At 39.2% G+C, this 11,558-nt stretch overlaps 1 protein-coding gene across 3 annotated transcripts in view; it reads right to left on the minus strand.

The window, feature by feature from the left end:
* The window catches only part of LOC143002614 (E3 ubiquitin-protein ligase rnf213-alpha-like), a 37,334-nt gene extending 27,605 nt beyond the window's left edge, over window positions 1-9,729 (minus strand). For 2 of the 3 annotated variants that reach the window (XM_076152796.1, XM_076152797.1), the window contains exons 1-18: window positions 9,670-9,729; window positions 9,287-9,393; window positions 8,460-8,584; window positions 6,259-6,801; window positions 5,758-5,912; window positions 5,399-5,536; window positions 4,985-5,193; window positions 4,360-4,625; window positions 4,020-4,273; window positions 3,394-3,558; window positions 3,060-3,258; window positions 2,896-2,951; window positions 2,626-2,785; window positions 2,359-2,493; window positions 2,163-2,261; window positions 1,961-2,080; window positions 1,352-1,541; window positions 866-1,021 (exon numbers count right to left, since the gene is read on the minus strand). In XM_076152796.1, coding sequence (XP_076008911.1) covers window positions 866-1,021; window positions 1,352-1,541; window positions 1,961-2,080; window positions 2,163-2,261; window positions 2,359-2,493; window positions 2,626-2,785; window positions 2,896-2,951; window positions 3,060-3,258; window positions 3,394-3,558; window positions 4,020-4,273; window positions 4,360-4,625; window positions 4,985-5,193; window positions 5,399-5,536; window positions 5,758-5,912; window positions 6,259-6,801; window positions 8,460-8,584; window positions 9,287-9,386 — 3,070 coding nt within the window. In that variant the 5' untranslated portion in view covers window positions 9,387-9,393; window positions 9,670-9,729. Of the gene's footprint in view, window positions 1-865; window positions 1,022-1,351; window positions 1,542-1,960; window positions 2,081-2,162; window positions 2,262-2,358; window positions 2,494-2,625; window positions 2,786-2,895; window positions 2,952-3,059; window positions 3,259-3,393; window positions 3,559-4,019; window positions 4,274-4,359; window positions 4,626-4,984; window positions 5,194-5,398; window positions 5,537-5,757; window positions 5,913-6,258; window positions 6,802-7,432; window positions 7,807-8,459; window positions 8,585-9,286; window positions 9,394-9,669 lie in introns of those variants that run through there. The other variant, XM_076152798.1, reaches the window with a different exon arrangement.
* Window positions 9,730-11,558: the final 1,829 nt, after the last annotated feature.

Here is an 11,558-nt window from a genome sequence, read left to right on the forward strand (position 1 = left end):
ATTTACTTATATGTGTGTTGACATTATTTGTTATATTCCAACAGGATCTATTCTGAGCAAAGCAATTAATCCTTTCTCCTTTCCTACCATGGAAGGAGTCCCATCAGCAGTCACAGAAACCAGCTTTCTTAAGTTGATATTTTTGCCTGGTCTGTGAAAAAAGCTCATCATTGCAGAATAAATGTCCTCTCCCCGTGTTTGCTCTGTTAGCGGTAGCAAAGCCAGCATGTCCTCGGCAAATGTGTCCCCTTTGAGAAAGCGCACCCAGACTATAAGCTGTGCGATGTCTGTGTGGTCGGTGGATTCATCCAATGCTAGGTTAAAGTACTCGGCACTTTCAATGTCTTTTAGCAACTGTGATAAAAGATCGTCGGAAATTACTTCCACTCTCCTGGTGGTTGAATCAGACAACTGCAGCTGGAACTTAAATTAAAGGCGAACTGCCTAATTTTCACACGATTTTGGTTGGCTAATTAAAATTATTATGCATTCATAACCAGGCATGTCGGGGGCCACAAAATAAGCGTCCCGCCTGTTGAGTAAGTCCGATCTACACTGTATATGATATAACTTGAAGGGGCATAGCTTTACTAACCAGTTTACATACTGTAGATTCTACAGTATGTGTGAAACCAGTTTACATACTGTAGATTCTACAGTATGTAAACTGGTTAGTAAAGCTATGCCAGGAGAAATATATAGTATTATTAATTTGACCAATGTGATAAAGATATTCAACAAACTTAAATACCTCCATGCTTGTTTCAGAGTTGTTGCAAAGGTGTCAATTGTGTTGCATATTGTGGCAACATTAACACTTGCAAATATACAGTATATGTCAGTATAAATATCCAATCTTATTCACCTATCTTCAGCAAGTCCACAAAGACATGTTCATTTTGAAGGATTTGTCTCAAAGTTTTGATTTGGATGTCCCCGCTGAGAAAACCAGCTGACACACGTTGGAACACTGAAGATGCCAAAGATTTCTTCCGTTCAGCTTCAGTCGTCATCTTGACACCTGGAAATCAGTTTAAGTGCAAAAATGAGCCGCAACACATTTCTGTATCAGACAGAAGCACAGTAAAATGGAACTGATTGCCAATGTGTTTGCATGAAAAATCAAACAATGGGAGCAAGTGTGCATTTGCATTCTGTAAGTGGGTGAGTGCGGCATTGTATTACTTCAAATGCATTGAAATGATCAAAGCATTGTCCCTGATGTCTACAATGGATGCCAGTAACAGTGCCTCTATTTTCACATCCTGTTGAGCCACTCTCAACACAGTACCCCAGATATAAAAGAAGGCTCATATACAGCATATTGTACAGTGTATGTGGAAGTATTTACCTTCTATTTGGAAAACAGTTTTGGTCATGGGCCAGTTCAGAAGGTAATCAAACACAGACTCTTCATCTTCAATGTGTTCTCTCTTGGTATTAGTGGGCCATGCCGTGAGCACAATAGAAGACAAGAGCTTCCCAAACTTTTTGATATCCTGTCTCGCCAGCAAATCAGAAAGAGCTCGACCAGATTTATGCTGAACAGGAAAAATCAGAAAACGTTTACAGTTACACAGGCTCCAACTGAATCCTCCAAGAGACTAAAAAAAATATTTTGCATGTAAGTCAAGACTATATTCACTAAAAAACAAAAGTAAACATGAAACATTCATTCATTTATTTCTTAGATTTAGCAAATGCAGGACATCCAAAGACCAAATATATTGTTGACTGAGAATGACATGGGGAGTCCACCAGTTTGTTTGTGCTCTATGGTAGTTCTTGGGATTGTTTAATAGTTACTCAAGATAAAGTGTTATAAAACCTTTTAATGTTTACATCATTTAGATTAGAATATTACAATTTCGTAAAGAAATAAAGACTGTATTCATAAACATTTACTCTATATACACTATATCATATAGTTTCTAATTTATACATAACTTAAATATCATACCTGACAAGCTGAAACTGCCTCCAAGGCACAATCTTCCATTGTGTTCCATAGCAATGGATATGTCTTGCTCAGTTCTTCCATTTTGTTACAGTAGATTCCAATTTGATCCACTGGTGCTTCCTGTTACACGAGAATCCTCCATTTTGTTGCAGTATGCAAGTGTGTATGTGAAACTTAACTTAAACTCAAAAATCATCCTTACCTGTTTTAGTTTGTGTTCAAAATCAATTTGGAAGCAGGTTTGCCAGTAGGCGGTTTGATCCTTATGACCGATGGAGAGTGACATTAATGTATTCCATACCTTGAAATTGAGAGAAGAGATGGATTTAAATGTTCTAATGGGCAACATTGTTTATGTAAAACCCTGAGGAAAGACACAATACATCATGACTGCTTACATAAATTTCTTGTGGTACATTAAACTTGGCACGGTCCCGCTCGTTCAGCAGATTGGTTTGGAAAACTTTCCTCTGCCATTCTCTCATTATTTTCAATGTCTCCTCAATTGACACCTTGTGGATCCCCTGTTTGGACTGGAATAATAGTGATCAGTTTGTATGAATATTGGAACATTTTAAATATATAATTAATTTAAAAAGCTGCTTTGAGATATTTTGTTTGCATTGCTCCAAAGCACCTAAAGAAAGGGGATGGGTGAGTCTCACCTGGGAATCTTTACAGTCATAGGCCTTTGCAATCAGACTGACCAGATGAAGGAAGTCAAGAGGAATTTCATGCTGACTTGTCTCTGTCATGCGACAGCAGATAGAGCCGAGGAGTGTGACTGCAGTTTTCAGGCAACACTCTCCATATTTGTCATCATAACTATGGGAAGAAAAACACGATATATCAATACTAACTATTAAGACTTTTTTTAATGATATTGGCATAGAGACGATGGCAATGAGATATAGATGTTGTATATTATTCGTAACCTGTTTTCCTGATTGTTTACTCTTTCGATGAGATGCCATGCCAGCTTCCTCAAGGCCTATCATCACATTAACACAGGATGTGGAATTTGTTGACAAAGCAGTGGTGAAGTAAAAACAAAAACAATGCAACACAATGTAGAAGATGTGACTATGAGGATACATACCTCTTCGTTTTTGGAATTACTCTGCTTCCCAGATTTGACCCTGAACTGCATGTAACAAAGAATGTCCAAGAGCTCAACGTCTACAAAAGACGTGAACTCAAACAGATCTTCCAAAGCCAACAGGGACATCCAAGAGCGCCCAAGAAGACCATCCATCTCTGCCAGGTATGCATGGGTACTCATGACAGAGAGCAGATTCCTGATTCAAAGACAAAGACAGTCCCTGACTTGACCCAGTTGGTAAATACTTACTAGAAATATACTATGAATGTACAAATATGGGCATAAATGAAAATAACAACATTGTAAGACATGTTTGCACAACTCTTTATACCTTTGCTCTTTGCTGTTCTTCTTCTTTGAGTCATACTCTGTAGGCACTGGTTCATATGGCTTGCTTTGTCCACTCAGTAGATGAATTGCCGGAGTGGCCAAGATCCAGTCCTGAATGTGTTTCTCTCTGGCATGCTGGCAAAGGTTCTCAACAAGTTTTGCAACACTAGAAGAGCAAGAAATCAGTCTTTGACTTCATCAGTTTTAGATGCGATTTACATTTACATTTAGTAACTTGGCAGACGCTTTTGTCCAAACTGATTCATGTGAGATATGAATACAACACAAGCAAAAGCTAGTTCCAGGAAGTGAAGTTCTTGCCAAACAACAGGACAAAGGTGCCAAGAGTCAAAGCCCAGAGGACGTAAAGACGGAGGTAGTTGTTGTTTTTTTTAAACAGGCATTATGTATGAAGGTGTTGGGACAAATAGGAACTCACAATAATATTATTAGTATTAAATAATGTACTTTGGTCGTATACTTGGTCGTGTTCTAATTCATTCAATTGTTTGTTTGATACTTGTTAAGCATTAGTTGTTTTTCTTGGTCGTAAGCATTGTAAAGTGCAAGAGATAAAGACAAGTATCAACCTTAAATATGGTTTTACTCACAACACAGATCACTTACTCTTTTTGGTCTGGTAAAGCTTGAGTGAAATCTTTCCAAGCAGCAAGGAACTCGTCTTTGGACATCAGAGGCAGGCACAGAAGGTCACACAGACCAGCCACATCTTCGATGTCGTTTCCCAGATAATGGCGGGAAACAATTAAGCCAATAACTCCTACACGGAAGGGGTGTAAAGGGGATTCAGGTTTTTCCTTTCGCTGTCCAGGTTTGAGATTTAGGTTTTCCTTGAGGACGGCTTTAAGCAGACGTTTCACCTGGAAAAGGAATAAGAAGAAGTTGGGTCACATCCAATCCTTTTATGAACATTTCCACTGTATAAGAATGAAACAGTTTGGCTTACGCTTTCTTCATTATATGGTAATCCCCATGGTTGTGCCATGTCAGCGTGAAGTTGAGGATAGCTGTACGTATGAAAAAACTGTTGCAGCAGGAAAAAGAAGTTCTCCACATTTGGTTTGTTCCAGGTTGTGAGGAGATCAAAGATGTTTTGCAGCATCACCCAACCAGCTTTGTCTCTGCCTTTCACAACATAGTCTTTGGTTGTGTCCCTTACCCAACCTTTCTTAATCTCTGGATAAATCACATCATCGTATTGGTGCCACTCCCCTAAAATGTTAAAACAGTTTTAGAAAATGATTGAGGGTACATACAAGGTACACAATTAAAATTTATTTTATGTAACTATTTAATATCTCTGCACATTGCACATCTGGCTGTGTTCACACTAATCATGTTCTGAGCATGCTGTCTCTTAGCTAAACTAATATATGATGAAACATTTTGAAAACACCAAAACCAACAACAGACAGGAGAAAAAAAGACGTAGTTCATATGATTCACTGTGGTACAGGACACTAACAGAAGTGTGGTTGCACCAGACAAAACAACCTACAGAAAAATCTGCCTTGATTCATCTGTTAACATAACGATTGAATTGTGAGAAGAGAGAACTGAGAGTAAAATACCTTCAGGTGTTAAAAGGTCCTGTTTGATTGACAGGCATCTGTTTGTGGGTTGTGTGTTGAGATTGTTTGGGTAGATGACTTCCCACATGTCGTTATAGAAAGTTCCATTGTGTTTGTGAACAAAGTATTTGTAGGGTATGCCCTCATTAATTTTGTCTCTTGGAATCTTGATGTGTCCTTGAACAAGGAATCCTTTGTCAACTTGAAAGCTGTGCAACACAAGCAGTAATTAGAGAAGACTATACAGAGCTGTGCAAACCAGGAAGTACAAAGTAAACTATGTTTGACTGTATTGTGGTCAAAGTGAAAGCAAACAATAACATCAGAAAGAAATTTTCCAAAGTCTGAATTCCAAACATTGTCTTGTAATTTTTGATGTATTGTTCAAAGAAAAGAGATTTTTAAAAGACATACTTGGAGAAGAACATTTGTAGGCCATCAGTTTTCCAGCTTCCAAACATTTTTTCTGATCTAAGAAAAATTAAGTCCCGCTGTGGATCCAAATGGAAATCTTTGGAAGTGACAGCATGGAAATACACAGACACACATTCACTGAGAGAGAGAGACACAGAGAGAGAGAGAGAGAAGGGGGGAGAGAGTTAAATTGACAAACTCCTACGAAATCGCATACTTACCTGTGTCTTTAAGATAAATCCACAACAGACCAATGGTGTTTAAAAATGCAACTTAACTAACAAAATATATGAACTATAAAGGCAGACCACTTAAATGTGCTAAATACATTTCTTGCCATTCATTTGATGCACACTTACTCCTGTGGTGTAAAGATAGGTGCTGCCCTTAGACTGTTTGGATCCACGTTGCTATGGTGAGCAGTATTGGAGCGCTTTGGTGATCTACCAGCGTCTCCATCACTGGTACCAGGCAGCTTCATGTGTGCTTTATCACCTGATTTGGTGTTAGCAGCCTGTGAACAAGTAAACTGTTAAGAATGAAACAAGGACCCTGGTCAGTGATATGCTGGAAAATATATTAACTGGACCTTTGATTCCAGAAGTAAATCCCACTTAACAGGCCAAAATATTTTTTTTCTTCACCATAAAATCTTAACGGTGTAACAATGTAATTTTCCACGGCTGTCAAATCTCACATTGTAGTGTTTTTAGTATCTTTGTTGACATTTTGTGGCCATTAAGTGAGAAAACAGACACTTAATTCACACATTAATTTTTCTGAAATAACTTTAGGTTACATCGATATTGAGAAATTTACTTCAGGAACCAGAGTCTATCTCCTATTTGACTGAACACTACCTTGGTGGTTCTGGCTGTCACCTTGGTAACTGAACTTTGGTGGCCACAAAACTCTTTTTCTTTAGTCTTTGGCTCGTCTGAGTGAAGTGGTTTATCCGTCGCAGGTTGGGCTTTCCTGTCAGTTTCTGGGCTGAATGAATCTGATTCTTCTGATTGGGCGTGATTCACATTACTTGACTCATCTCCTGACCTCCTTTCAGCCCTGTGCTTTGTGTGTGTATCACTTTGCTCAGGTATTTGCTCTGACAGCTCAGGTGCATCAGTTTCTTTATCTGATGGTAATGCAGATATAGACGACAACGGCTCAGACTTCCTGTGCTCTTCAATACGAAAGTCATCTGTGCTGACATTTGATTGGGCCTTGATTTGTTGCCCGGTCAGGTTTTCTGATCCACAGGCTGCCTCAATGCATGACTGAGGGCCTCTGTGGGCCTGAGGGCCTCTGTGGGCCTCACATGTTTCAGGAAACTCCTTTTCTTCCTTCTGAGTCTGTTCATCTTGTGAACTCCTGGTTGTCTGGTCGTCTGACGGCATCTGGTCAGCCTGTGAACAAGTAAACTATAAAGAATTAAACAAGGACCCTGAACAGTGATATGCTGGAAAATATATTAACTGGACCTTTGATTCCAGAAGTAAATCCCACTTAACAGGCCAAAAGCAATTTTCTTCCTCACCATAAAATCTTAATGGTGTAATAATGTTATTTTCCACGCCTGTCAAATCTCACATTGTAGTGTTTTTAGTATCTTTGTTGACATTTTGTGCCCATAAAGTGAGAAAACAGACAGTAATAAGTTACTTGCAGCTTTCTTCCTGTTCACTCAATTTGAGAAGTATGATTACAGTTCCTTTCTTCTATGATAAAATAATGAAAGGTGTATATGTTTGATTCACACATCACTTTTTCTGAGATAACTTTAGGTTACATTACATTACGATCATTTGGCAGAAGCTTTTATCCAAAGCGACTTACATTACATTACCACCCTTCGCAGAGGGGGGAGCAATTGAGGGTTTGGTGCCTTGCTCAGGGGCACCTCGGCAGGGGCTCGAATCGGCAACCCTCCGGTTCCCAAGCAGAAGCACTACCCACTGAGCCACTGCTTCCCTAACATCGATATTGAGAAATTTACTTCAGGAACCAGAGTCTATCTCCTATTTGACTGAATACTACCTTGGTGGTTCTGGCTGTCTCCTTGGTAACTGAACCTGGTTGGTCAGAAAACCCTTTTTCTTTGGTCTTTGGCTCGTCTGAGTGAAGTGGTTTATCTGTCGCAGGTTGGGCTTTCCTGTCAGTTTCTAGGCTGAATGAATCTGATTCTTCTGACTGGGTGTGTTTCACATTACTCGACTCATCTCCTGACCTCCTTTTAGCCCTGTGCTTTGTGTGTGTATCACCTTGCTCAGGTATTTGCTCTGACAGCTCAGGTGCATCAGTTTCTTTATCTGATGGTAATGCAGAGATAGACGACAACAGCTCAGACTTCCTGTGCTCTTCAATACGAAAGTCATCTGTGCTGACATTTGATTGGGCCTTGATTTGTTGCTCTGTCAGGTTTTCTAGTTAATAGTAAATGGTTAAAGACTCATGCATTCCTCATAAAGCCTTTCTGAGGGAAGAACTGACTGTACTGAGTTGTAAAACCAGTTAAAAAAGTTTTCAGAGGACAGGTTAGTTAAATAGAAAACCACCATGCAATAAAAATGCAAAGCCCATGTTTTGATTTATTCATGACCATGCTTTTCACAGCTAAGCCAGCATGTAGGTTGAACCTTAATCACTCCTCTCCAGGGTCAGTCTCAACATTTATCCGCTTAGAATTTGTTAGCATGAGTGTGATGTATCTCCTTCCAGTTTCATCACGCTCTAATCATATATGTTCAGTTTCAGTGGCTTATTTTGCCATGTTGATCCTTGGCAATCAGCATTTCTGCCTTTATAACAGCAGTCAAAGGTTTGTAATAGTGAAACTTGGATGTGAGTCACACCCTGCTGGAGCACAAACTGGTTCCCTTGTCTTTGAACTGGCCTGTATAACTTGATAGACACAAACTAGTATGCAATACAACATCTTATTTCAATAAAGTGGTTAAAAGTCATCTGATCTCTAACCATTATGGTTCAAATTCACAGGTAAGTCATTTTAATTAGCTTAGAAATAAAGTAAGAAATAAAACAGCTTCTCTTTTTTACAGTTTACCTTTTTCTTGGCAGTGTTTTCTGGTTGTTCTTGACAGTCTACGTGCAATGAACCCTTGTCTTCATTCTCCCAGTGGTGTTCCTCTGCACCGGTTGCAGAGGGTGGATGTGCTGTTTCTGTCACATCTGATGGTATAGTTTGTGTCAAACACACAATGCTTGTAAAAAAATGACCGAAAAGGTTTTGTAAAATAACTTCTACAGCCTGTGTAAGTCAAAATCTTTGAGTTTGTTTATTCTTATCTAGTTTCTTCAATTCTTGTGTTATTTTTCCTTCAAGTTAGAGTTAGATTTAGTTTTTGTGTGCTTTCAAAGCTATATTGAGTTTGTTTCCTCCTTGTGGATAATGTGGATCAAGTGACGCATAAGAGACACAGACTTAAGCAAAAAACGGAATTTCCAGTCTCAATGCTTAAAATATTAGATATATTGAATTAAAATGACCTTGACACTGAAAATCTAAGACAATGACAAATCGGTCATAAAGTATAAAAGAGTTCATGCATTTACTTTCATTTCTATTTCCCGTAAATGGGTGTGGCTGCATGCATATTTCCTGCTTGTTGAGTCGTGAAGTAAGGACTTTGTTTGTGAGTTAGGTTAGATTTCTTCATTTCACTCCAATCTACTTTATTTCCTTCAGCGGCTGAATTCTCTGATTTTAGTTTTTAATCCCAATTCAGCTGAGATATACAGAATGAAACATTATGGTGTGACGTAATATTGATGCAACAAACGATCGTGCTATCAAAAAATTACCAGATCAGTAACTGATAATAAATAAATAACATGGCTACATGCTGACATACAAATTGCTGAATCACTTACCTTGGTTCTCAGTCTGGGACAAGGCAGACAGATTGTTGCCACATTCAGGGCAGAAACGAAATGAACTCTGCACTTTATTACCACATTTAGTGCAAAACATGATGTGTCTGTTTAATTCAAAAGAAAACATTTAAAATGGTTAAAAACGCATTGATATACTAATTTAAAACATCACATAACGTAAACTGTGTTCATGTAACATCCAGCCATCAATATGCCATCGTGATTTTATTCTCCTATTCTATTCTTCTAGTTCTTTTGAATGTAATTTCTCTGGTCCCTTTCAACTTTTTCCAAATGTAGAAAAAAATGCTATGACTGCAAAGAAGCGGAATGGAAGTTGATATTGCAATTATTACAAGTAAGTTCATTTTGTTTCCTACCTTGTCTGCTTGTCTTTTCACCATCGTGCGCAGAGAGAATTAAAGTGGGTGACACATCCCACATCCCTATAGTGTTCCTATTTTTACCTTCATTTTCACCTAACAAAACAGGTGTGGCTGCATTCCGCCCAGCACACGCATCTTCCATTTGTCACCACCAGGGGGCACTACTGCTCTAAACAACTGTCTCTTTAGTAATAAAACTCTCTCAGGTGCTTTTGTATATCAGCTGCATTCATTTAAGCTCAGTGATTTAAATACATATTATAATACTGTATATATTTGTATATATAATACCCAAGAGTCTCTAAGTAGTGCAACAAGATGTGACATCCCAGATTTTGTATCATTTGATTGATTGATTGATTGGTTAATTGATTGATTTTTACTTTGTTTTGTCTGTAGAATACTGCCCGGCTCAGCAAATCACGACGTCACCTCATATGGAAGAATCTGTGTAGACTTGATGATGTCAGTAGTTGCAGTCTGCAGGTCTTAGACTGCATGTTATCTTACATCTGCTTCTCATTATTTAATAAATTCTGCTACAGCCGATGACCCTGTGTAGCAAATCTCCATCATCACCCGCTGACCCTCTGACGGCCATGTTGTCCGGGGTTACTCCACTTCTCCTGCTTGCAGCAAATGTTTTGTTTTGTAGCAGCTCTTTGGGGAGCATCTGGAAGCTTCCACTGACATATGATTCATCCTAACCAGCAGCTTTTCTTGGCTTTGAAAGCTTTTTATCCTGTCAAAAGTTTCAGGGATCTTGTGGGTTTTTCTTGTTTCCTATGACTGTGGTCTGGAGTACTTAGCCAAGTAATGATAGATAAAGTGAAAGTGAATTTGGAAAAGAAGAAAATGTGTTTGAACCTCGGAGGTTTTGTTCCAAATCCATGTTTTATTGAGCAGTTAGATTTGTTCTTCAGCACATGCAGGAATAGAGAATAAGGCAAGTTTCTAGAATAAAGAAAAAGAACATTCAGTAGAATCAGGTTGAATATTTACTGTGATGTGTGTGTGTGTGTGTGTGTGTGTGCGTGTGCGTGTGTGTGTGTGTGTGTGTGTGTGCGCGCGCGTGTGTGTGTGTGTGTGTGTGTGTGTGTGTGTACTGTACCAGGATGTTCCCCAGAGCAGTCAGACTCAGTGATTAAAGAGGAATGACTTTCCACAGCCAAAACCCAACGCCCTCTTCTTCAAACAACTCCCCACACGCTGAGCTACTAGGATAAGCTTCCAGCCCGACACACACAAACCAACTGCTTTAACCTGTTACCTGGTTGCTTACGACTTCTTCAAAGCAGAATGTGCAACATTTTCGAGTGTGTCACACTATATTCCATTGATCTAAAGGGTAAGCTGACTCTAAACACCGAAATCTGGGGTTCTGTGGGTTTTTGATCAAACCCACAAATTCTTTGGGTTTAAGGTGAGGAAGTTTGTGATTGATTTGTTTTCAAAGGCGGAAATGTCAGTGCTGCTGGATTAAACATCAATATGTGGAGGACATAACCTTCACTCAAGTCACAGTGAGAGGAATTCATGAGATGTTGACGGTAGATAATGATTGATGAGGTCGTTTTTGTGGAGGTCTTTAGCCGGAGGGAATTTTCAATGGCATAAAGCGAATTTCGTTGATCGATTATGGTGAAACGGATGCTGCTGTAGGTATGTGGAGTTTGTTCCAGCACCACTTGGCCTTTATTTCTGGAGCCGAGCCGAGTCAACGCGTCGGTTGAATATCACCTTAAAGCCTTTGAACGGATAATGAGGCCTGTGCTCTCTCATTACCTCTGCAGATAATGTACTCACTTTCACGTTACCTGCTTGGTTTAGTCCTGTCCCATCAGCTTCAAAAGCACAGGCCGGATATGAGGCTTCGATGTTTT

Source organism: Genypterus blacodes, unplaced genomic scaffold (genome assembly GCF_046128005.1).
Source record: "Genypterus blacodes isolate CSIRO-AG114 ecotype Tasmania unplaced genomic scaffold, CSIRO-AGI_Gbla_v1 ptg000058l_1, whole genome shotgun sequence".
NCBI classification, from domain to species: Eukaryota; Metazoa; Chordata; class Actinopteri; order Ophidiiformes; family Ophidiidae; genus Genypterus; species Genypterus blacodes.